The following is a 25,963-nucleotide window of genomic DNA, read 5'->3' on the forward strand; positions in this document are numbered from 1 at the left end:
ATCATCTGTTCAGAAAATGTTAGCCAGCAGTGCCAGCACGTGTGCCCCTTTTCCTTTTATTAAGTTTTTCCAACATATCCAATAATATGTTGACCATGGACAACCTGCAAAAAACAGAGAAAACCTCACGACAAAAGAAGGAATACCGTATGCTAAACAAGAAAAGGAAGCTTGAGGCGTTTTTCAACATTGCTTTGGCAAACGACAAGCAAAGAAGGGTATCAAACGTCAATAACATAATTTTAAATTACCATAGAGTTTAATTAACGTTTTCAAAATGAGGCATGTCTCCAGCCCCCATTCGCACCTAATTTAGGTGCCACCCATTATGTATTTGACATTTTGAAGAAAGAAATTATAAAAACCATAGCTTACAATCATATTTTTGACCATGCATTTTGATTGTCTTAATTTGCTTTAATTTTGCAGGCAAAGGAAGAACCAATAATTTGTAGTGAAGAACCTCCTAAAAAAATGAGGAAAGGTACCCAACGGGGAGACATAAGTGTTTTCAAAAAAGTCCGTATGAAACCTTTTTTAAATCAACTTGTAGTAACTGTCCATTAAATAAAGGAACGAGTGGAATACATGGAGTCAGAAAAGAAGAAAAATGGAATAATATCTGAGAGGAAAAAAAGGCTCTCCGAAGAGGAGTATCAAGAGTTGAAGAAAACTTTAAAGGAGCGGAAAAAGTTTCTTAAGGTATAACGTTAATCATTGAAGCCTAGTAAGTATTAAATATTGAATTGCACCAAAGGATCAACCAAGATTTTGGCTGAGAGAAAATGGCAAGAAGGCCACCCTGGAACTTTCTCCTGCCCAACGAATTCCTCTTCTCATGGGCGACGTGCAGCAGCTGGTCCTCTTCGGCCTGGTGGGCAACCACATTTTCCAGGACCACAACAGATGGTGCCATTTGGACCACCATGGGAAGGTCAGCCAAGTCATGGTGATGATTCTGGAAGGAGTTGGCTACGGAGATCTGACTGCACCAATTCCTGGAAAACCCAAACGCTGCAGTCTCTTTGAAAGCACGTTCCCCAACCAAATCGAGCTGATTGGGTCCGACACCTACGACAGAAACATCGTGGACGACTTTTCCCTTGTGCCGCTTTCAGCAAAGTCGTGTCGAGCCCTGTTTTTGAGTAAGCCTGTTATTTATTTTAGATTCTAATCTAATCTTTTCCCTTTTTCCAGAATACGGCAACAAAGAGGCAGAGTTGAAGTCCAAAATTTTCAGAACTGCCTTTCCCGTTGGAGTAGTAAAATCCGTAGTGTCTGTCGAGGTTGCTGATAATGAAACAAAGGAGGCGAAGGAAAGTAAGGTGGATGTGCCAGCGCCTCTTCCGGCACTGCCCCCGACAGACCGATTTTCGCGAGTGCATCTCATCCTGTCTCCCTCTCAATTGCTTGAGGAGCGGTATCCGCTTCCATTGGGAGAGTTGGCCACCCAGTACGGCAACTTTGTCATGACAAAGGACAGATACGCTGAGGTAAAACTTGCTCTGCTGATGTTCATCTGGTATGGACTTTGTTAGAATTGTCTTTGGTTTTTATGAGAGAGGAAAATTGTTTATTTTTTTGTCAACCTATTTATTTGTAGGTATTAATTTTTTAAAGAAATCATTCTCTGCATCAGTAGACAGATTATTTGATTAAAATGGATTTTTTACTTCTAAGTCAATTTTAACGTTTCTTGCCAAATTTATAAGCAATTTTAGAGTTCTGGATTCTTAACAAAATACGACTGAGATAAAAGTTGTGTTTTCAATTACAAATATTAAATTAAACGGAGTACAATAAAATTACCAACAGTTTGAGATAATTAAAATAATATCCTAATACAAATTTTTAGAATTTTTTAAAATTATGCGAGGAAAATATGTTCCAAGGTAATTTTTTATTAAAAAAAACATTCCGGTCAGGAATTTTTAGTATGAATATTGTCAGTTTAAAAAAGGGAATCAGCTCTAGGATTTAATATTTTTTCCTCTTGTGTTGTCCAACCAGAGTGCTATTAAGTTTCTTCATAAATTAGAATCCATTTTTCAGCAGGTGAAATCCTTTTAGTAAAATAAGAACTTGATTCCAGGTGACTGCTCATTCACCTATGTTTGGTCTCGATTGCGAAATGTGTTTGACCACTGCTTGGAAGAATGAGCTGACCCGCGTGTCGATCGTCAACGAGAATCACGAACTGGTGTATGAATCTCTTGTAATGCCCTACAACAGAATCACCAACTACTTGACCCAGTACTCGGGAATTACGAGAAAGGTAATGTGTGGACAATATTTGCTCACTATTCAAATGATTTTTAATGGCTTAATTTAGATGATGAATGGTGTCAAAACGAGACTGAAAGATGTGCAGAGAGACATCAGAAATCTGCTGCCGCCAGACGCCATTCTTGTGGGCCAATCGCTGAACGGGGATTTAAAAGCTCTGGAGGTTAGATAAATTTTTATTTGTCAGTAAAACTACTGGAGGAAATTTAAAAAACTAAAAATATTACAATCGATTTTCTTCAACGATTTTAGTATTCAGTATTTAAGTGAAAGTGGCCAAATGTAGGTAATTAAATTCTGTGAAATGATCATTAGGACGGTTTAAATTGCGAAAACAACGCATCTCAACACAAAAAAATGACGGAGAGCATGATTTATGTAACCAATTTTTTTTAAACACTTGTCAAGCTCGTAAGTTATTTTATTTTTAATTATTTATGTGTATTTAAATTTGGCTATTTCCAGAAAAGTGTCTCTTGACAGATTTTTAGTGAAAAATTGAGGTAAATGTCACTATAGTAAATTTAAAAAAATTAACTCTACTCAAAAATCGATGAAAACACAATTCTGAGCTTGAGTTTTTTTTAAATTTATTATTCAAGCGTAATTAACGACCGACAAGGTCAACAATAAAAAAATGGCAAGTTCAAAAATGACCAAAAACAGAGTTTAAACTCGTGCTCTTGTCCGATTTTGAGTTGGAAATTGTGCTTTTCGACTTTCTAGAGCGATTTTAATTCAGATTTTAAGTGATCATTGGCCAAGTTAGCTTTATCTCACCCTGCAGAGTTATTTTTTTCAACCAAAACATGACGGAGAGCGTGATTTTCTGCTCCAAAAATGTTTTAGAACATTTTCAAGCTCGTTAATCATTTTTTAATTTAAATTATCTAAGCTTACTGGCAAAAAGCGCTCAACTGACTGATTTCTAGTGAAAAATAGATTTAATATCGCTTTAGAAAATTTAAAGCGACTAATTCTGACACTTTTAAAGCTTATACTTTGTTTTTTTTTTATTAATTATTACAGTGTGATCAACCTTGTTTTGCACTTGATTTTGTTAAAAAATTTTAAAAACTTTAAAATGCTTTTCCTGAGTCAATTAATTAATTACTTAAATTAAAATTGAAGTTGGTTCATTACTTTCTTTCACGTCAAATATGTTTATTGTCTACTGGATGTTTGATGACACTACGATAAATTGATTTCCAAACCGTCTTCAGATGTTCCATCCATACTGCATTGATACCAGTGTGATCTTCAACATTAATGGCGAGCGGAAGAAGAAAACCAAGCTGAAAACGCTCTACAAGATGTTCATCGGAGGCAATATTCAAGAAGGAAAACAAGGTCACGACTCTGTTGAAGACGCTGCTGCAGCATTGAAACTCGCTCAGTTCAAGCTCACAAAATGTATGTCTTTGAATTAAATCAATTCAAGCGTAGCATTTAAAACCTCTAAATTCAGCCCCTGATTACGGAGATGCTGTGCTGGGCTTTGACTTGGCGAAATACAACGCGCAGCACGGCGAAGGAGGAAATAAAGAGAAGCTGGACGCAATCCTGGAGGAGGAAGAGCCAGCTGACCAAACTAATTACAAAACTGTGGACATCGACGTGCCCCAGCCAGAGGTTCTCAAGGTCATGGAAGCATCGAGCGTGTTCACAATCGCAGCCAAGAAGAAGAAAGGTAAGGCTTTGTTGAGCCGCAGACTGCAGAACTCGACAGATTTATTTTTGCAGTTGGCGTTTTCGCGACAGCGGATGTAATGGAGTTTTATTCCAAATACCTGGAATATCCGCACGATAGCATTCAGGACGTGATCAAACCCGGCTCTCACGGATACGTGATGGAAACAAATTACAAAGTCGTGAAGAGCGTGTGCCACGAGCTGCCGAAATTCGACTTTGTCATCACCCACATGAAGGCGGAGGCTGGCTCCGAGAAAGACAGAGCTCGAGTTTTGAACTCATGTCTCAAAGTGTCGGAGAGCTTGAAAGATAATTCTTTGATGGTTGTGATCGCTGGCGGTGGAAAGGTGCCAGAAGGCGTGGAGCCGCAGCCAGAATCAAGACCAGGATGCTTCATTGGCGTCAAAGTGGCTCCCTTTGTCAAATTATAAATTTTGAGCATATTGGAAATAGGGTAGAAATATTAAAATTTAGACTCTTAATAAGTTCAAGATTTAAATTTCATTCAAATTTTCCAAAATTCATACATTTTTCTAACAGTTTAAGTGTGCACATTCGGTTTAAGTACTGCTATTTTCACAATACATAGTTTTTAATGCATATATAATGGTGTTATGTTTTCTCCTGTGGATTCCATTATTATTTGTCCTGTACTTTCTCCCCCTCAAGTGGGAAGGACGTGAAAATGGATTCCCTTGATTATTTTTCTGGAATGTAACTAATCACAGTTACGGTTCTAAGACACTGTGGACTCTAAAATAATACACAGCAAGCAAGTATGTATTACAAAAATGCCATGTCACAGGTGGTCAAATCAGTTTACATCATTCAGGAGTGGAGGTTTGCTATGTAATTCGCCAATAAGACACAACATTAACCCTAGCTGGCAGCAATAAAAGTGAAAATTATATATAATATTGAAAGCACTCATTCCTAATATTTTTTTATCACATTATCTCGATCTAAATGAACAAATTGAAAGTTTGTCATTCCTAAAGACGTAAAGTACAATTCCAAGTGCGTCTAAGCGTGCTAGACAATTTGGCACGAAATTGACGTCAAAGAGTATATTCACTCAAAAACATGGTCTTTGGTTTAATTAAATTAAAATTAAAAATGACATGAATTTAGTGAGAGTTTGCTCCATAGTTTCGTGTAAAAACAGCTTCATAGTAAAACAAAAATAATGTTGGTGCGCAAGTCGTAAATTCCGATGCAGTTTCCGAACATTTATTTGTAGTATTTGATGAAAACCTTCTTCTTGTCAGGCTGAAACAATCGAATAAGCCATCAGAGTATAGTACGTACAGAGAGGGTCGTCTTTTATTACCGGTAGCACGCTGAACCAACAAGTGAGATCTTCAGAAACGCCCATCACGGCGCCGGCATTGTCAAACTCTCCGCAATAATTTGGGGCGGAGAACAGCGTCACCAGCGAGCGTTGTTGGAAAAACTGAAAATCCAATTAATTGATTTTAAAATATTGTACTAAAAAACGTTAGTTCAATTTTAAACATGAAAAAGTCGACTTGAAGAAGTTTTGGTCATTTATTATTCTAAAAGCAAATTTCATATATAAGGCAAATTTTATTTTAATTTTAAAAATAAACCAAAGAGTCGCTTTTTAGGGATGTGCGGAGGCCGTGGGGGCGGCAATGGTGCCCAATCGACGTGAAAAAAAAACACCGGTTGGCCCGATCAGAATAAATAGAAGCAGATGAGTTATTAATTTTTTAAGTCGAAAAATATCACGACTTGGACGTTAATTAATTTTTTCGCATACCCGATGCGCGGCCCCAATGGGCCCAGTGGCCCACCGCTTACTATCGAATGAAATCCTATAGAATAAAATACATTTCCATTGCTGGTGCAGATTTTTCGCATTTGTAAATCCGGAGATATGGTAAAGTTACAGTTTCTGCCGGGTTACAAATCTCGCCAGTTCTTATGACAATCCCACGTTAAAGTAGGGGTGGCGAAAACTGTAACTCGGCGGCGAAAACTGTGACTTTTCCATATTCAGGGTTTAAGGGATAATCAGGTCGAAATAACTCGAAAGCCTTATTTCGACGGATTTTCGAAAATCGAAGCTTTTCAGACACAGGAGAACGCGGGTGTCAGTTTGAGACTGGATATTTGGTTTTTGGGAACATTCTTATCCTGCTGGCGCTTCCGGCAACATTGCATGCGAGACAGGAGATTGCGAATAGTGGAAGTGTGTGTGTATGTTGCTGGCAGCGAGCGGACGAACGCGCGCACTGCTGCACTGCCGGCGGGATTTATTGTTAGCGACTTTGGATTGGGGGAGGCGTCCTGCGGTCACCAAACTGCCACCGAGGACCTCAGCCGACCCACGGCCGACGGACACACCGACGGATGGCCGAATTTCCGCATTTTGGTGAGTACAATACTTATTTTGGAGGACTTGAGAAACCAGCAGCGTGAATTGTTAGCTTCCACCGGCCAAGAATTGTTTTACATTTATGTATTTTTCGAAAATGTCTCGCGAATCTCTTTTCCGATTGTTTCGGTCTCATGTCCGACTCGCCGGCCGACGGGTCGAATTCGCCGTTTTAGCATGAGTTTTAATGGAATAGGTTGAGGAAAGGTGAGATGCAGGTCAGATACAGGTCAGATGTAGGTGAATAATTGGAAAAGCTACAGATCTCGCCGACTTTACCGTTTACACGCATCAAATCTGTTGTCCCTATACTAATAACATTGAAAGGTGAAAACTGTAACTTGGTGAGAACTGTAACTTTTCCATAATATGTATAAGGTGCGATTGGACTTTTTAAACGTTTTTGCGATTAGCTCGTGGTCCTTCAGTGGGCTGTGTTCCTGTGAGCCCATGTTTTCCGTTCGCGGTGTTATTGGGTTTCAGCATTCGTGCTAGTGCAGTGCTCGCCCTTCCCGGTCCGAGAGGACAGGGATAAAAAGAGCAAAAAATATCACTTGATGGATTTGGTCCCATATTGACCAGTTCTACTCGGCCGACATAGTCGCTGAATTCGGCCCGACGGCTTGCCGAATGGCCAAAAATGGCATTTTCCCGCGTTTTATTTGAGGCAAAAATGCAAACTGTGCCGCAATATGAAGGTCATCGACACTCAACATTGTGTTTTGGTTTTAATTTCGTATCAATTCAACCGTTCTTACGATTTTTGCTCTTTCGACGCGTCCAGTTGACGTACTTTTAAGTGGCCGACTCTGCCGGCCGAATTCGGCCCAACGGCCGGCCGACGGATCAAATTCGCAATTTTAGCTTTATTTTCAATGGGACAAGATGAATATTTGGTGTGATAGAAACTTTTTTCGATTAATTCGGGAGCCACTCGACGGATTTTGGTGATTTTTTTCGTCTCATTTTGATCAGTTCGACTCTGGCCGACGCGTGCTATTTAAGGCATAAAATGCTTACTTTTTTTTTACAGTCGGATTTAAGTTCATATTTTGCCTATGACAAAAATTATTGCTGAACTTTTTAAAGAAGACATTATAATTTTTATTTCTTAAATTTTACTGCAAAATTGATTTTTGTCGTGAATATAAGGAAGCAGTTTGAGCTGAAATATGTTAAGAAAAATGTAATCTTAATTTTCCAACAAGTAGGGCAACTCCGATTATTTCATTACCAAAAATAACTCTTCATTGTTAAACGTTATGTTTCCCTGGTTAAATTAATAAACAGTAAAAAAGTTAACGGAACCATCAGAATTAAACCTTTAAAATATTTCTCTTAAAGCCGGAAATATCGTAAAAATATCTCGATACACATTACTTTGCAAAACTGTCGCCTATTTTGTAAAAGCTGTCTCTAGAAACAATGAAATAAAAATTTCCACAGCAAATCAAGATAAATATCATATTATTTTTAATTTGAAAATCACATTAGATTAAAACAGAAAATAGCTGGAGCCTAATACTAAAATCTCAAGGGTCACTGACCGTTGAAATCTGCCTTGACTAGCCTCACTCTAGAGAAAATATAATTTTTTAATGTTGTGCTGCACTCCGTGTAAAATATTTTCTTTTCCCTTGTTTAATGGCTTTGGTTGTAATCAACAAAAGTTGACAGTAAAAAAATTATTTAAATTTCCTTTACGTCAGTAGAAAATCAACCTTCATAGATTTTTCAATTTAGCTTTCCCCACAAGTCTATTTATGGAAAACCGCTCACAATCAGTGAGAACCTTTACAGCCGCAAATAACAAAGTTTGAGGCATGCAAATGAATTAATACGTCAGTGGTGCAGTTCGCAGTTCGCCTGCTGAAACGGTTCGATGCAACACGCTCGTCAATTACGGCGAGCAATTTGCCTATATGGCCACGAATGCATTGCGCGTCAGTTGAGGGAAATTCGTGCGACTGAAAGGCAGTTTGCGCTAAACGCCCTTGAAAATTGGAATCAATTTACGACAAATGCAAACCGCGTAGTCGAGCGACGCGTGACCAACTGCATATGGCGGCCGGGATATATAATTGCGTTTGCGGTGAATAATTATCTTCTGCCCAGCGGTGGTTTTCTATGCAGTTATTGTTCTCGAAGCAACTAACGAAGGTCGCGCGGCAGCTCAACACAAAAGCGGTTTGGCGCAAAACGGCCCCACCGCGCCACCAGCAACAACACATGAAAAGTGACAATGAAAGTGTCAATGTGCAAGGCAGCAAGAAACGTTGCTTTGTGAGCTCAATTAAGCGCTTTTCCCATCACGGCTTTTGTTTCGTAGAAGTATTATACCAAAAGATAAGCTATATCGACTGCAATATTATCTGAATTGAGAGCCATGAAGTCATACGCCGTTATATCTTCAATTTAAAATTGACGGAATAATTAAATATTGAGAATAATTTAAATCCATTTTGTAGGCCAATAAATAAATAAATATGATTTTATTAAAAACATAAATTCAGAATTCTGAAATTCAGCAAATGACTATCTGAATGCCCCATTAATATGAAAACTTTGACTCTTTTAAACAAAACTGGAAAATGCGTACCTGATATCCATCCTCGACCACTTGGTGCGCTCTGACGATGAGGCTAAGATCGTGTTGCTGAAGGAAATTGCGCACCACCTCGCCTCCGAAAACGTAGCTCACCCCCCTGTCATTAGGAGCCCAGCCAGACACGCGCTGCGGCGGCAGACGAAAAGTCAATTACGACGTGGGTAATGAGCAAATGCCAGCGCGTGTAACCACACGCAATGCCAATTTTAGCCAAACTCACCTCGTCAGGGTCGGACCACAGGAGATCACATAAGAGGCCACTGTCGGGCACGTTGACTGGCCTTGTGATCGCTCTTATCTGTCAAAATAAACACGAGTTTTATATTTTTTTGCTACTTTTCAATTTTATGACTGCAAGCAATTGCTGAATTCGGAGGGTTTTAAATTAAATAAATTTTTAGTAACATTTTTACTATTTAAAAAATAATATATGACCCATAATTTCTCTGGAAGCAGCAAAAAGGGGACCTAGGCATATATGGCGAATTTCTATAAGATTTATTAAATTTAATGAAATAAAAGTGATATCTATCTATCTATCGATATGGGGTAATTATTGACTGATGACGATATAATTAAATAAATGTCTATTTTGGAAAATAGATTAAGCACACGCACATATACAAGAAAAGTTATCACAGCAGTCTTAAAAGATTAAACTCCTAAAAAAATTAAATGAATGAAATATTTAAAATGCTATTTTGTGTATCACGAATTATTTTGTTACCTGTTTTAAGTCTGTTAGTTCCGGCGACAAGCCTCCGTGCATGCAGAAAATTGTTCCCTCAATGATGGCAGCTGCGAAATTGAAGTGAAAGATTGTATACACATATTTTCCGCGGCGGGAGTAATATTTTATTGGCCCATTACCTATTGGTAGGCAGTTGAAGAGGTCGGTGAAGGTCTTCCACAGCTTCACCGAGTACCTGCGCTTGCATTCGTCGTAAAAGCCGTAAATCCTGCCAGAAAGGGTTTTATGTACATAAATGTAAAACACGCTTCTTCTCCCTTACCTGTTAATGCTGGCACACTCGTGGTTTCCGCGCAGCAGGAAGAAATTCTTGGGGTATTTTATCTTGTAGGCCATAAGCAAGCAGATCGTTTCCAGCGAGTACTTCCCTCTGAAAAAGTGGCGGTAAAAAAGGTTTGAGAAAAAGTTGTGTCGCGCACTTCAGATATTTGTAGTCTCTGCTAAATTGAAGCAAATAGCGAGGCGACGTTGTGCAATATTTACTAGCGTAAGAAGGGTGCTCTTCTCAATTTAACGCTCGTGAACCCGATCAGTGCGCGCGACTCTTTACTTTGCTCGCAAGCGCTGCTGATGCTGACCCAGATATATATCCCGGCGCGTCCCACAGTTTTATTGGGCTGTTGGCTCGACATTCGGTCGGCGACTCGACCAGCGCACATAGCCTCGACTTGATTGATTAAATGTTGTACTCTTTTAGAGACCCTCCTGTCTCAAAACTATTCGTGAGGCAACCATTGCGGTGCCTTGCTTCCAGAGCGTGTTGAAACACCAAAAAAATGTTCAAATTTATTTAGCTGTTTCAATTTCAAGGTAAAATGATGAATTGAATCGTTAAAAACCTGCATTCATTCATTCATTCAGTGCCTCTCTAGGCAAAAATACAAAAAAAACTGGCCTTTATTTTTAAATTAAAATTTTTAGCCGAATTTTTTGCACGGTGGCGACTGGCCATTTTCACCGGCAGCTGGCGCTGCTGACAATATTTCAAACGCGAAGTTTGGGAGTGCTTAACGGCCCGAAGGGCTGAAAGAAATTTTTGCTCCTGCACTTTTTAATTTTTGACCCTTTTTCACCGGCGGCTGGCGCAGCGCGGCTGGCTATGAGACCTTTCAAAAATTCAAATGCCTCTGCTTTGTTACGTGTAAATTTATTCTGCTTGTGCTAATTTACATTTACCGCCGACCAGAGGCTCGTAACTTCGTAAGTTGAGTGGAGTGAAAACGATCCGAAGGAGGGTGTGAAGTTTAAAACTCGAACAAACCGTTTACCAAAGTTAGCTTTTGCGAGTATCTCTCCGCGTCCTTATATCCTCTCTTGGGCACAAAAAACGGATATATCCGCGGTCGGTTGTAGTGGTGCGAGAGAGATAGAAAGAGATAGAGCAACTCAAATCGATCGATATCTTCTGCAGAACGGGCCGCAGCTTCATCACGTGGCCGCGCGCGTTTATTTAGCAAATGTTGCGAATTCCGTTCGGCTATGCGGCGGGGCTGTAAAAGATATCGTTGAGATGAGCGGCAGCATCACTTCTCTCTCGTGTGTGCGCATTCTATGCACGTGCTCAGTCGGATCAATCGGATTTGTGTTGGAATTCAGCGTCCAATCGCATTCTCTGGCCTCGAGTGGCACATTCTGCGTGTCTGTTAAAGAGCAATTTGCCGCTTTAATTTGGCAAAGCATCCCTTTTTGTAGAATTCAACCCTTGTGCCGACCCTCTCCATTCATCGCAGCCCTGCGCAAAATAAGAGGCCAAAATTTCCGCTGCAGAGAGATTCCAGAGGCACTTTTATTTCGCGCCGGCTGCGCGTCTCAAAAGACGCTAATAACAACATTGAGGAAAGTGGCCGGGCTTTCCACAGAGAAGAGGGAAAAGAAAAGTCTTTTGGCCCCCTCTTTACGCACTTGACAAATTACGGCGGCGAATGAGCAGATATGACAACCCCTAAATCGTAAATTGTGATAACAAGGGCGCGACGCGTGCGAAAATTAATGCGACTCGCAAAGGGTGCACTCCGCCAGCGAAATGCCAAAGTTGAGAGTCGACTGCGCACCAAAACAAGCGTGCCAATGCCAAAGCAGACAATTGTGCAGCTTTCTGCCAAACAACTTGAAAACGTTTTTACGAAATGAAATGCCATAATTGAGGTCACATTTTACAGCTTTTCAGGGAAACTCTGAATATGAAATGTTTACATGCCCTTCATTAAAAAAACGTAAGCTTTTCTTCAGTATTTTGTGACTTTATTTCGCAATGCTAATGCGCAAAAGCTCTTTATGTACTAGAAACACGGGTTTTTATGTTTTATTTTACGCGTTAATTGAAGAATGGTACTATGGAGTGACTAGGTTTTCTAAATTTCTTCCTTTGAAGGCAAAGTCTTTATGCTTCTCTTGAGTGGTGTTTATTTAAAATGTCTAATTTTGAAGTTGAACTGTTTACAGTTTCTAATCGTACCCCAACTTGGTTGGTTTGGGTCTTTAAACTGTAGCGGTACAACAACGCGGTCCTGCTTTTTGTTGGAAGCCAACAATTGTCGGCGGTTTGAATTATTGTAATTTTGCATTATTGTTTAACAGCAGAAAGATGATTTTAAAATAAGAATTCAGTTTTCGTCCGTCAGCCACACGGTGCTGACGTGATTCGTTTAATTGTGCAGAACCCGATTCAAAGGGGTGAGTCCAACCGTCAGTTAGCAAAAGAATTTATCACTTATTATTGTAAACCATTTCAGTTCTTGTATTTGATTAAGCATCCGATCGGATTTCCAACTGTAACCAATCCACGAACAAAATTCTTTATCTGAATTCATCGGTCTTCATCATTCCAAGCCCCTCTTCATTACCCCCAAAAAACTATTTCTTTTGAAGTCTATTTTAAATTTTAGGATTAAAAGATATATTAAAATTGGTGATTGTCTTTTTTGATGAATTCTTACATTTGAAGATTGAAAATTGTGTTTAAGCAGCTCCACAAGAGCAATTGGATGGGTTTATTTTGAAATTGTAACAACTGTAACCAAATTTTCCTGAAAGTTCAAAGTGATAGATGATGGGAGTCGAGACTTAAATTTGCTGTCAGTCCATTGCAGTGAAGATTTAAATAATTTAATTTGCGAAATCTAATAACGACTTGTCATTTAGTTAATTTGTCACCAAATTTTAGTTTCCCCCAGTGTCGGGAACGTCTAAATCATCAGCCAATCAGCGTCGAGGATTTTTCATGCAGAGCCTTTGCTGCTGTCTCCAATTTGGTTGATTTCACTCGCAGTTAAATCGGTTTAAATCAACTTTAAATGTGTTCCTGCGATTGTATTATCAATAGATCAACTCTTTCTCTGAAAGAAGACACAAAAAACACATCGGTAGAAGGACAACGGCATTTAACATGGGGTTCTTATGGGAGGAAAAATGCTTTCGGCGACTTTTCTGAGGGCGCTTTCCTCTGTTTTAAGTTCATAAGGGAACAGCAGGACAAATTTCCTCGCATTCAAGGGGAAATCAACAAGACACTGGGAAAAAATGAATCATTTTTAAAATTTTCCTTTTTTGAAGTTTCATTTTTCCAGCTATAAGCTTAAAAATTGACCGCAGCAGCGCGGAACGTTTTCCAATTTGAATATATTCGCGATATGCAGGGTAAAGGATGGAGCAATTAAGAAATTCAATATCCTTTCGTGCTGACAATTGGCAACTTGAACTTGCAGACCGTTCTTGGCATTGCGCGCTGATTATTGCCGACTTGTTTGTTCAAGGATTTGCCGGCAACAGAGTGGAAAAGCGCGCGCACCAAATTAACGTTCATCATTCCGATTCACCGGAGTCGGCGGGGGTTCAAGGCTGCAGCTTAATTGCAGGTGAATCTAAAGTTGGCGAACAGCAAAAAGCTTTCGTGCTGCGAATTAGATTTTGCTTATTTCCATAATTGCGAGCTCAGTAAAGCCAGGCACATGCGAGTGGAATCGTCGGCTCTACTCAGGTGGCAGGCAGTTCCCGACGCCACGCGACTGCCACCGTCGAGTCCTCGAACAGAGCGCTAGTCACTTTTTTTGAACTCCTCAAACAGCAACAGAGCATGCATGACACGTAAAAAGGGTAAAGTTGCTGTGAAAGCCTTTTCGCTGCATGCGGAGTAATATGTATTACGAGTTCAACCTTGCAGTGGAAGGGAAAATGCTGGTTGTTGTGCGATTGGTTGGGCAAACAAGACGAGTTTGTTGTGGTGGAGTGAGGGAAAATGGAGCATTTTAAGAATAGAGTGGAAGGGCAGATGGAATTGATCTATGTTGCGGAATCTAATTATTTTGTGTGACAACAATTATTAACGTCCATCGGGGTCACTTCAAATCGCACAAAAATGAATTTTTACTGGCACCTAAGCGGTACCAATCGAATCGTTTATGGAATTGACGAAAAAATTCCTTTTTCTTCTTCTATTAATTAAACTACACGCTTTGACAAGTAGCGAACTCAGTGAATTCATTCCATTTTCAACGATATGCGAGAACACCAGATGAAAAAATTAGTTGGATGATGGGTAAATAATTTAATTTCGGAGGTGAATTTATTTTCAGGAAATATTCGCCCGATTTAGAATGCTTTCTTTGAAAATTAGATGGGGTTTGGAGCTGATTTAGATGAGTTTTGAGGCATAATTTTATACGATTTTATCTAAATATATGAAGATAATTGACATTTTTAATGACGAAACATTTCCAAATGCGAAACTTTAAAAATTATAATACACTATAAAATAATTTTTTTCTAAACTATAGTAACAATTAAAGAATACAAAGGGCAATTTTCTTGTTCGTTTGGAATTGATTTAACATTTCATATTTTTCTTGCATTCCCAGCAAAAATTGCATGACTCGTATTCATTTGATAGTCCCGAATCGAAAAAAACAGGAAAAATAAAAAAGCTCGTCTATATTTCTCAGCCATAAAAATCAATTTTAGAAGCCAATTTTTGTTTAATCACAACCATGATGATTTCTGATAACATAACTCTTCCCGCATAAAAAAATATAACCCAGGAATATCCGGAATAATCTTAGATTAATCAAAATTTACCCGAAAAAATTAATCCAAAAAAATGATCCAGGATGAATACTGTATTAATCGAGATTAATCTATGAAGGTTTAAGATCAATCTAGAGATTAATCTAAAAATATATCCTCAGATTATTCTTTGGATCATTCTGAGATTAATCCAAAAAAATAATTTTTGGAATTTTCTTAGAATGAATCTAGATTAACCTTAAAATGTTTTAAAGTTAATCTAGAGATTAAATTACAAGAATATCCCTAGAATAATCCCAAAGGGGAAATTTGAATATAGTTAATAGAATATCCCCAGATTATTCTATGGATCATTCTGAGATGAATTCTCAATATTTTTTTAATGTTCCTAGAATATTCTTTAAAAAACCCCTAAAAGAGAAGAACTTAGATATTTTTCTTACAATTAAAAACATAAAAATAAGTATGAAACATAATTTAATCAAGAAAATGAACTGCCATACTGTTAAATATTTTGAAATCGTTATCACAAAAATTATTTTTTCTCGCAAATATTTTTTAATTAATGCGATGGATTCAATTTTTATATTAAAACCTAACAAATTTTTCATTATCTTAACACAAAATTATGATGCCTTTATTTTTCAAAGTATCTGCCCAGATTAAAAAGGGTAAACATCATAAATGCGATTGAATAAATTAATTTCTTAACACAAGGAGTCTTAATTAATGCTACCGACAAACGGGCCAATTTGAATAAAAAATCAGAAGGACAAAAAAGGGTTAAAAGGGCGATTTTAGTGTGCGCGTGGTAGCGGCGGCTGCACATGCATGCACGCACTTGCATGGAATGCCTGCTGCCTGCCTCTGTTGTGGAGCGGGGGAGGGGCGACGGGCGGTGGCAGCAGCAAGAGACTTACAAAATCCTGCTTCGCTCTCTTTGTCTAACGCGTCAACGGTCAACCGCCGTTCAAATCGAAGTTATTAACGGACGCAGGACGCCGGACGCCGCCAATAAGGGACATCACGGACGTCCCGCGGACTCGGACGGATGGCCTGGGATCTTACGGTTAACAGGGTAAGTCTCATTTTATAGATTAGCGTCCAAAGAAATAAGAACAGATCGCGCAACTTTCAAATCCAACGGATTTATGGTAAAATTACACTTTTCGCCGCTACTTGTACGGTTTTCGCCACCAATATTTTGATATGGGATCCTCTCCAGTCCCAAATGTTCTTAATTAGAACCCTATAAATAAGTTTGGGTGGCGGAAACTGTAAATCGGTGATGAAAAATATAATTTTTCCATGTAAATCGCGGTCGCTTTTTTTGTACGCTTACGAGAATTTGTATTACACATTCTGATTCAATTGGCTTCGCATGGAAAATGGAAAAATATTTTGCATGAACTTTACATACTTCTACCTTCCATTTTCCAAGCAAAGCTGATTGAAAAAAGCTTTTATTTTTTTTTCTACGAGTCGCTCCCTTTTTTTAGCTTCAAGCCGTCCGCAGATGTTTTGCACGACGGGAAAAGATACAATCGTTTAAGTTCTGCAGTTTGGGCTTCAAGATTGGCGGTGCTGGCATCGAATGAGAGAAAATTTTGTACCTGATATGATGAAAAACCAATAAATTTTAAAAATTTAACTAAATAAGTTTGTAATTATTTAAGTAATTCCCAATTAAATCGCAGTTATAACATATTTTGAAATATTCTAGGAACAATCTGAAGTAATTTTAAAAATAACTTAGGGATAATATTTGTCACACTTAATATTGACCTTAAAATAATATTAGATTAACCAAAGAATGTTCCAGGATGATCAAAAAAGAATAATCCTATGTAAAGATTTGATACGCTAAATATGAATCCCAGATCAATCCAAAGATTAATCCATAAGTATATTCTGAGAATGTTCTAGGATCATTCTTTAGAGCTTTTTGAAACAAACCCCGGCAGAATAATCCTGGAACATTCTAAGGATATTCTCTTAAATTAATCTACAGATTAATCCAGTATCACGAAAAACCGTATCATAAGTTCATATATAATTAATTTTTTAGATTAATCCTGGGCGAAATCGGTATATTCTTAGAACATTCTCAGGTGATATTTTTTTATGCGGGTTATTTTACGAGGTGAGTCTATAATTGTGTCATATTTTTTATTCAGAAAATTCCCTTGAATTTAGATTTTGGCCAGGCCTCGTTTTTATAGCCACGAAAAGAATAAAAAATATAAATCAATAACCGTTTTTTTTTAAATTTCACACAAATTGAATATGTTTTGAAATCAAAATGAGAAAAGAATTGTGTTTACCAAAGGAGCAGTTTTTTGTCATTAACAAGTTCAAGAGCCCAAATCAAACCTCTCAGAGATTTTTTACTTTTGCATAGTGTTTATTTAGTGGACTACTTGCGCGAGCGGAAACTTTTCTTTGTACGAAAATAAAAAAATAAACACAGGCTAAATACATTTTTTAGAAGCAGAACTTTCGGAAGTAGTTATCTTGTGATATATTGTTTTTAAACTTTCTGGTGTAGGCTTTTTATAGCACTTTCGTTGCTCTATTTTTAAGCAGCAGAAATTTTATTGCTTCCGCACACGGTTTCCTGCAAAAACATACATATGCAACACGCTCGTCAGTTGCGACGAGCAATTTGCCTACCAATGCTTCCCGTTTTCTTGACTTGATTATGTAATCAACCAACCGCAGAATTGATCAAAAAATGTACTTAACCAACTTTTAAGTGAAAAGCAGAGCGAATGCCGCATTTATGTAATAGCCCTCTCACATTATTCCAACGTCCGCTTCACACACACACACCCAAAAAGATAACTCGGCTGTGTGTTATTATTTACATAGGAATTAAATAAAACGGCTGCTGTGCGCTGCGTGGCATGGAATGGCAGGGCGGTTGCCATAATACGCCGGCAACAACAACAACATTGTAATAATGAGCGCTGAAATAATGTGCCCACCATGAAGCACACGGAATGTTTCCCCAGCCGCTCGCTGCCATGATAGGGTGTGTGTGTTGTGACTATTTTGAGTAATGCTGCTGGCGCGTGCTTTATTATTCAAATTGTTTTGAGCAAAAAACGGCCCGTTAGACAAGTCGGGCTGCGCATAAAATGCGCGTCGGGCGTGCACACACTGCCGCAGCAAACTGAATTGATGGGTGTCTTTTCCGAAGGGACGCTTGCGAAATTGGCCCCCGCCCGGGGAAATGGCGTTTTCCAGGCCAACTCACACAAGACGAATGCACGCATTTCGCGCTGTGAGCTGCGAGGGCCATCCTCGGGTTGAGGAGTTTTCTGCGAAGAGTTTCCGTGCATTTGCTCTTATTGAAATGTCGCTGCCTGCGTGATGGGAAAGAGTCACGTGAAACGCAATAATGAAGACCTCACGTGTGTCATGTGTGCATCAACATATTTCATGAGTGGAAACTTTTATGCCCAACGGGACAACAAAACTAGTGGAATATGGGAGTTTTTGTGTGCTATCACCAAATGTTTCCAATTGTATTATTTAAATTGTTTTTATGGAGATGGGGAAGCATTTCATATTATGAGTTGTAGAGTGAAATATATAAAGTCATAGTTCCCAAGTCTTTTTTATGAATTTAGTTTATTTTTAGATTAAAAATAAGATTGATTTTTCGGCTGGATGTTATCACAGGAGATTTGACGTGGTCTGATATTTTTTAATGTTTTTTAGATCACCATTTTGATTTTACTAAGTTATGAATGTGCTCTGGAGGTTTCAAACACCCAAGTTTGACGGGAAAATGTGAAGCCGTTTTTCCGGGAAATTAGGGTTGAATCTGGGAAAATGAGCCTCTCAGAGCATACAAAATTGAGAATATCCAGAGTTCTAATGAAGCATTAAAATCAAACTTTGTGCTGAAAGAAGCTCATTTAAACAGTCTGCAACTTTTAGATTTTAACCTAAAATTTTTATAATTTTTAAGATTTGAATAATTTTTGAGTTTTTAATTCTTACCGAGGCTAAAATGTTGTCCTTGAGTGTATTTAACATGCCTAAAAATTTTTAGGACGGTAACACTTTTAGTTTTTGAGATACGGAGGGTCAAATGTTAACATAGGGTATTTTTGCGTTCAGGTGAATTTTGAAAAAAAATACATGTTTGACTGATTTTTAGATCGATAACATTAAATTCCCATTCATGGCCACTTTAACTATGCGTGACGGTTTTATTTGCAAGATCTGCACACCGTTGGAACGGCCAAGTCGAGGTCTCTTCAGAATATATGCAATTTGAACCTTTGAAAGCAGTTAGGGCACTCAGGTAACGCCCTGATATGCCCAAAATATGTTTTAATTGGTTTAGATGCTAACTTTTAAATAGTATGATTCTCAAAGATATACATATGTCGCTATTATTTATCTCCAGAGCTTGAGCAATATTGTCATTTGGTAAGTTCCCAAGTCTAAAAGTTATTTCATTTTGTTGGATTAAACCCATTTAATTGAGAAATTTCTCCCGCATTGCAGATTAATATTTAAAATTCAAATAAGAATATGGTGTGCCTATGTATTATTGCTTCAATCGTTCTTGCTATCTTTTGATGTGCCGCAGTTATTTCCATATTTCACCATAAATTACAGCGTTAATAGTGCGCTATTCTTGGCCTCTTTCGAGCGTTCATTCACCACGAGCCTTCACATCTCCGCAGGAAGGCAAAACGCGTCCCAGAAATAGGTCGTGCGCGGATGCTGAGAATTAACAAAGCATGCAAATTTCCTGCGTTAATTACAATCGCAGGGGCCATTTCCAGCACTGACCCAAATTCCGTAATGGCGTTCGCTTTTGCACACATTAACGCATCACACGCGGCTGAGGCTAAAATCCCTCAGTCGCATGCACACACGTACACGAATGTTGTGCGCCGTAAAAATATTTAATTAAACCACGCTCGCGTTCTCGCTTGCTCCCTCCGCACCCGTGAAAGCACACAGAAAAGTTAACGAGCGGGTCGTTGCCGAGCGTAGACTTTAATATCAATTTCGTTGGCTCTCGGGAGGTGCGAGGTGAGAGCTCCTAAATTGGGGATGTGATCAACAGTAATTGAGAACATCTTTTGCGTTTAATTCAATTTAAATTTTTAATTATATTCCTCTACTCTAAGCGAAAATCAGTCCAAGGCGGGTTTTTTAATACTTTTGACGTGCGGATTTCATAAAAATAATTGAAATTATTGCACAGAAATATCTCAAAAACGAAACATATTACCGTCACGGTAAATTTTGAAGTTAATTTATTTGGCATTAAAAATGCTTTTACATTTCAAATTTTGATTGAAAAATGACATTGTGAATGACGCCAAATACAAAGTGATAATTTTGGGTATTCCACAGACTGATTCAGATTGGTTTTTGCAATGTTAGAGGACCTTAAATATGATTCAAATATGGTTCAAATGACATGATCATTCGACGATTCCATCGTCATGGAATAATTTATTCGAGCGTTTAAACAAACAATGTTTTAGACGAAAATTAGAAATATACGCACACAGGAAAATAATTGAAATAGATGAAATTCAAAAATAGCTTAAATATGCTTGGAATGATTGACGACAAAATTTTTTTCCATATATTGTATTGACTCATTTCTGTCCGAATTTTAACTGTGTATCAATTTACACGACTAGAATTCTTCTTTCAGTCATACATTATGACATCATCATCTTTGGGAAAAGTCGTGAGGAGAAGCAGATGTTTTCTATTTTTCACAGCCCCTAGCGCAAAGTGCATGGGCCGACATGTGTGTGTGTGGCCGTTTAGGCGGACGACGAGCGAGGGTCGCCGAATTGGCCCTGCTGGCGAGTGAGAGAGACGCGCCACAATGGCCCTTTAAATGGCACACATGCGACCCGTCCGCTCGGGGAGTGGCGGACTCTAATGCGACACTCGCTTTGGGCACGACCCTTGGGACTGGAAATGAGGCAGGTCCGGCACAAAAACATCTCAATGCGGCCGACGCGCTTTATTCACATTTCACGCCGGACACCCCTTTGATAAATGGCTCGCAGGAAGCTGCTGACAAGCGGTATTGTTTACCCTTCCTTTGCTGCACTTCATGAGCTATAATTTTATATTTTATTGGTGTCATCCCTTTCGGATTAAGCGATTGATTGCAGGGTGTGAGTATTGAATTAAAGATTTCATTTGCAGTTAAAAATGTCGCAAAAATAAGTCGCAAAACAAAATTTATTAAAAAATTATCTCTTTTATTATTATTGTCTTATTCAGGTTCAAACAAGGTGCCGAAATAAAAATATTTTAAGTTTAAAAAACGGAAAGTTTGCAAGGTTTTATATGTTTAATATTTGAAAAGTGCGACCACTCGAGGTTGTTATCATGTTGAATATAATTAAAACCAGGCTTCATCCTCGTTGTCAATTAAAGAGAAATTCGTCTTCTTTATTTCTCGACCTCAAGTGCCTCATGAATAGGTGGGTGTTTTTTAAGAATTGTATGGAATTTATATGATTTTAGATGTGACATTATTGCATTGTTTGTATTTGATTGTAATTGTAACTCATGATTAGGACGTACTTGATGACGTCGAAACTGGTCGAGAAATAAAGAAGACGAATTTCTCTTTAATTGACAACGAGGATGAAGCCTGGTTTTAATTATATTCAACATTTTATATTTTTGTGCTTCACTGCGCAACGGAATTTAGTGTTTATCACCCTGAAATCTCTTCAGTGCATCATGGGACGTGAAGATGAGTAAAATAGTAGGCGGTTTTTGTAAATTTGATGGTTGGAAGATATTAAGATTGGGAGAAAAACGTGTTTTTTCTCTTGGAGGCTGGCATAGTCATTAAAACAGTGTGACAACTTTAATATCAGATATTCCATAAGAGTTCACATTTAAAAAAACTGAATACCTCACTGGACTTATTTTCACGTCCCGTTATGAGCTTAATAAGTTCTTATAGGGTGGTCCGTTGAGTAGTGAGGTGCAAACAACAACAAAAATGTAATATTTTATGTTTTTAGGAAGAAATAAAGGGGTTGAAGGGGTGGAACCCTTAGAATACTTTGGCTATCTAGGATAGGTTGAGACTAATCTCTTGGTGTGAGGTTTTTTTAATATCTGACCATTATAGAAGCTGATATTTGGGTGTGTAAACATTTTTTGAAAACCCACGAATACGCAGAAATTTAATTTTTTTCTTTTTAGTAAAAGATTTATGCAAAACACCATTCTAGATTTCGACTTATCTAGCCTAATATATTTGGCCCTACAAGATGGTAATTTCAATATTAAAAATTTAAATATATTCACTTCCATTTCGTAAATTCAATTTTAGTGTCCTTTACCATTTTGAGGGGAACAGGAAAGTTATTACTCTTGACGAGTCGAGTTCAATGGTGTCAAATATTTTGTTCTACGATCATTTCGAACTGATTTGGAGAAATCTCTAAATTCAAGTGCCAGTAAAACCCGAAAACCCGTGGAAAAGTCGGGGGTTCTCAGTGACAAAGTGCTTATTTTCGGTAAGAAATTTCATCAAAATCCTCGCCATGTTTAATCTGAAAATATTTGTTGCATTTAAAGTCTCAGGAAACCTCTCTTTAAGTTCAAATGTATTAATTGTTGCACCATCAATCATGACAACCCTGCCCTTAAAGAGTTTGCAAAATTAATTTGAGCGAATCTTTAAGAAACAACATGTTCGTGATATCATCAATTTTCATTTTCATCGCTAACAAGGGCTTACAAAGCAGAGAGTCAAAAATAACCGTATAATTGCCCTCCAGACTTGCACGCGTTCAAAGCAAACGCTGGCACACGTCACATCACACGCCAAAAGCTTTTAATTGCATGTTGCATACAGCGAACTGATGCGCACGAAACATTAACAATCGGCGGGCGTTTTTGCGCAATTTATTTTGGCTAGTGACGCGCGAGATAGATTTTTATTTTCGTACATTTAGGCTCTGGAAATAGCAGCCGCAGCAGCAGCCAAGGTGCGGGGTGGCTTTTGGGAGGGAGAATGTGATTGTGGGTGTGAGAGGGTGGTTACCAGCGCTCCCCGCGGCCGATCGAAATTTTCATGCACCCCGCAGCCTGCTGCAGGCCCAACAAACCCGCGCAACCCGCTGTTTGACCGACTCCCTCGCTCAATTCGCGCGTCTTCATTGGGAATTTAAATTTTTGTTTCGAGAATAGTGCTATGCAGAGATCAATACCCAGAGAAAAGAGGTCAACAAACGGATCTCTTTCTTTCTTCGGACTTGAGACAAAAGTAGATATGAATAAGTGCTTGAAATATGAAGGGTGCGAGATATTCGAAACATTAAAGACGTTGCGGTCTTGCGGCGACCTTTTGCAGAGCAGAGCGATTCAATTTGTCATAAAACAAACCGGTCGTAAACCTTTTTTCTCAGCTTTTTGGCTCGAGCTCAAGAATAATAACAACTTTTTATTGTGTGTAACTGCTTAATTCCAGAAGTACGCGCGGCTTCTCGAAAACTCAGACAGGCCATGAGCATTTGCTCAATGGCCAGAACCCAGAACTGCGTGGTCTGTTCACACACAACACCCATTCAATTCTCACATTCTATCTGCGCGTTCAGCCAAAAGTCTGGCTGAGATAGGGATTTGCTTCATCGATTTCACAAATCATTGGGCATGCAGCAATAAAAAGGAGCTTGTTTGCTCAGCCACATTAGCATTTGAGGGCCTGCCTTGAGTTTACATACAGCACGCGCACACACCCAATCCATCAGTCGGAGCTCTCTCACTCGCAAATATTTTGCTACGCGTGGGCAAGGTTGCAAGAGCGAAAACACTTTGATTTTATTGACGTGAAAATGGTTCAAACGACTTAAAAGGGTGATAAAATAAAAAGTGGTGGCGTCGTGGCTTTGAAAAATCGATTTCAGACACAAATTTATATAGTAAAAGTAGATAAAATTGGTGCCAAAAATAAAAAAATTGAGAACATTTTGCAATGTGGACTACAGCAAGAAGTTAATTTGTGGAGTGAGGAAACAATGAATTATGAGGAAAATTCCCTAAATTGTAAAATAAATCGTAATTTCAGAGAAGGAGACAATGCTAGATTATCATGATGCATTACTTTATTTTGGAGCCGATTTTCTCGTAAATTTAAATGGCAACCTGGGAAGTATTTGGCTTTTTCCCAATTATCAGAGAAAAGGTAAAAAGGATCTTTTATTCCTTATCTGCAAAGCTATAAAACGTTAAAACGGTTCAACCTTCTATAGATGACCACAATCACGGTGGTAAGATTTCCTATCAAGCAGGTCGTATGAAAACCGCAAATAATAGCTTTTCAGGAGAGTACACTACCATTTGCACTACAGGCTAAATAGAGCGTCACACGGCGAAATGAGGCCACAGAGCGTTGGTTGTTCCGCGATCTGAATAATTAATCTAAATAGGAAGGATGGAAATTTCAGACTGATTTCCCAGATGACTTTCGCGTGTGTGTTTGTGTATTATTTGGTGCATCGCATGAAAACGCACTTTGTAATAAGGTTACCAGCGGGAAACACTATACACCTCAAATATTATCCCCAAAGCACAAAATAAAAAAGAATCACTAGCTCCGATTGCTTTTACACGGGAGAATTTTCCTCATGTTATGCATAACCTTTCGACTATACTTAAAAAATCGAAAAATTCCGGTAGATGAGAAAGTGCGCCAAAAGTAAAAATTGTTATAAGTGTACATTTAATCTAAAACTTGAACTGAAAATGCCAATCATTTCGTGAATAAATTTAAAAGCATGGAAAAAAGCTCTTTATTACTAAATTTTTTAGAGTTTACCGACATTAACTTTAATAAATTTGTACAATTTTTATAAACACGTGTATGTGTGTCACTTTCCTTTGTATTTCAAACTTATACTGCGTGTTAAACTTTGCAAAATTTTACATAAAGAAGTTTTGTATCCTGTTGGAACTTTAAATATAAACTTCATTTAAGATTCAAGACTCGCTATACACACCGCGCCCGTACTTGGCCTCTGAACTCTCGCATTGTAAATATACGCGGCGCCGGAGCAACAATAGGCGACGAGTACGGAAAGGATTCAATTCACTCCGTTTATTTAGATGGCCGTGGGTGCTGGCTGCACTGTCAAAATTCGCGTACAAAAAGATGTGCGAAAACGGCCGGCAGACATGCAAATGAATTGTTATTGATGACGTCACTGCTGGATGGGAAAATCGGTCGGCATTATATGGAAAGGCAAGCAAGCACGCTTTTGATTTGCGGTGTTTAGAGAAGCCAAAGCGTCTGCAGCACGCAACCACTCACTCGTCCTGCTGTGGCTCGACACGAATTTAGTGACGTCATTTCTTCCCTCTGTCACTGATTTGAATATTCACGCGAGCGTTCAACTAACCTCTGATGCGTCACTACGTGTGTTGGTTATTCAGCTCAATAATTGATCTTGTATTTTTCGGCGGCTAAAAGAGTCTCATTGCCCGTCGGAATAATTCCACGAAAAGTCGTGCAATAAACGTATCTTAACTTATGCTTGTGCTATATTGGAGTGCTTTCGGATGCGCAATATCGTGTATGCCTGCGCTTAAAAGAACTGTGACACGCCACATTTCTTAAGCTGATTGCATATTACATTGTTAGCAGAGTTTAGTAAATTGAAGTGACCCCTTGACGACGATTGCGGTTTGCTTTTACACAATTTGATTGCTGTACAGATTTATTTGTATCTATGGCTCAGTAAAAAACATACGACTTGAACTATAAGATGATCGAATTTTCTATGCCTTGTCGATACAGGGAAATATTTGGAAAGTATTTTAATTGTTTGCTATACAATAAGGGTTGCTAGTTTTGTTCTAAAATGTGCATAATCAAAAGATGTCCTCCAAAATTCACAAGTGCTTATTGATTATGTTTTCTTGGCACATGTTGATTTGTGGTCGCATTCGCCAATTTGAAAAATATTAAAAACCATTCCTACTCAATTTTTTATTGTCAAAAATTGTCTTCAAATTGCAATGTCGTTGGAAAGTAAAATTTCAATTTAAAGTGAAATCGTTTTGTTGATTAGCTAAATATATTTCAAGTTTTTGTTTCACGGGTTTTTAATCAAAACTAGGTTTATGTAGCCGGATTTTATTGATACATTCGGAAAGAAGAATTGTTTTAACTATTTTA

General features: G+C 38.3%; 2 protein-coding genes and 1 long non-coding RNA gene across 3 annotated transcripts in view; 2 read left to right on the plus strand and 1 right to left on the minus strand.

Moving 5' to 3' along the window:
* Positions 1-5,142, plus strand: LOC135941164 (uncharacterized). The gene is made up of 10 exons (XM_065486473.1): positions 1-218; positions 430-519; positions 574-702; positions 758-1,145; positions 1,198-1,493; positions 2,093-2,275; positions 2,333-2,449; positions 3,510-3,699; positions 3,755-3,976; positions 4,030-5,142. The coding sequence occupies exons 1-10, from the start codon at positions 87-89 to the stop codon at positions 4,407-4,409; spliced, it is 2,127 nt and encodes a 708-aa protein (XP_065342545.1). The 5' UTR covers positions 1-86; the 3' UTR covers positions 4,410-5,142.
* The window catches only part of LOC135941174 (serine/threonine-protein phosphatase alpha-2 isoform-like), a 27,151-nt gene continuing 5,644 nt past the window's right edge, over positions 4,457-25,963 (minus strand). Inside the window, exons 3-9 of the mRNA XM_065486498.1 lie at positions 10,001-10,108; positions 9,858-9,946; positions 9,715-9,785; positions 9,208-9,285; positions 8,979-9,113; positions 5,309-5,431; positions 4,457-5,247 (exon numbers count right to left, since the gene is read on the minus strand). Coding sequence (XP_065342570.1) covers positions 5,209-5,247; positions 5,309-5,431; positions 8,979-9,113; positions 9,208-9,285; positions 9,715-9,785; positions 9,858-9,946; positions 10,001-10,108 — 643 coding nt within the window. The 3' untranslated portion in view covers positions 4,457-5,208. The remainder of the gene's footprint in view (positions 5,248-5,308; positions 5,432-8,978; positions 9,114-9,207; positions 9,286-9,714; positions 9,786-9,857; positions 9,947-10,000; positions 10,109-25,963) is intronic.
* Positions 14,755-16,416, plus strand: LOC135939585 (uncharacterized). Its single transcript, XR_010574761.1, has 2 exons — positions 14,755-15,835; positions 16,257-16,416. It is a non-coding gene; the product is annotated as an uncharacterized LOC135939585 (long non-coding RNA).

The sequence above is a fragment of the Cloeon dipterum genome, chromosome 3, assembly GCF_949628265.1.
Source record: "Cloeon dipterum chromosome 3, ieCloDipt1.1, whole genome shotgun sequence".
NCBI lineage: Eukaryota > Metazoa > Arthropoda > Insecta > Ephemeroptera > Baetidae > Cloeon > Cloeon dipterum.

What these genes read in the sequence shown, in the direction of transcription:
- LOC135941164 (XM_065486473.1), top strand. Translation starts at nt 87, where the DNA reads ATGTTGACCATGGACAACCTGCAAAAAACAGAGAAAACCTCACGACAA. An exon ending in CAAACGACAAGCAAAGAAGG is followed by an intron (nt 219 to 429) that starts GTATCAAACGTC and finishes TTAATTTTGCAG; the next exon opens with GCAAAGGAAGAACCAATAAT. An exon ending in AGCGGAAAAAGTTTCTTAAG is followed by an intron (nt 703 to 757) that starts GTATAACGTTAA and finishes ATTGCACCAAAG; the next exon opens with GATCAACCAAGATTTTGGCT.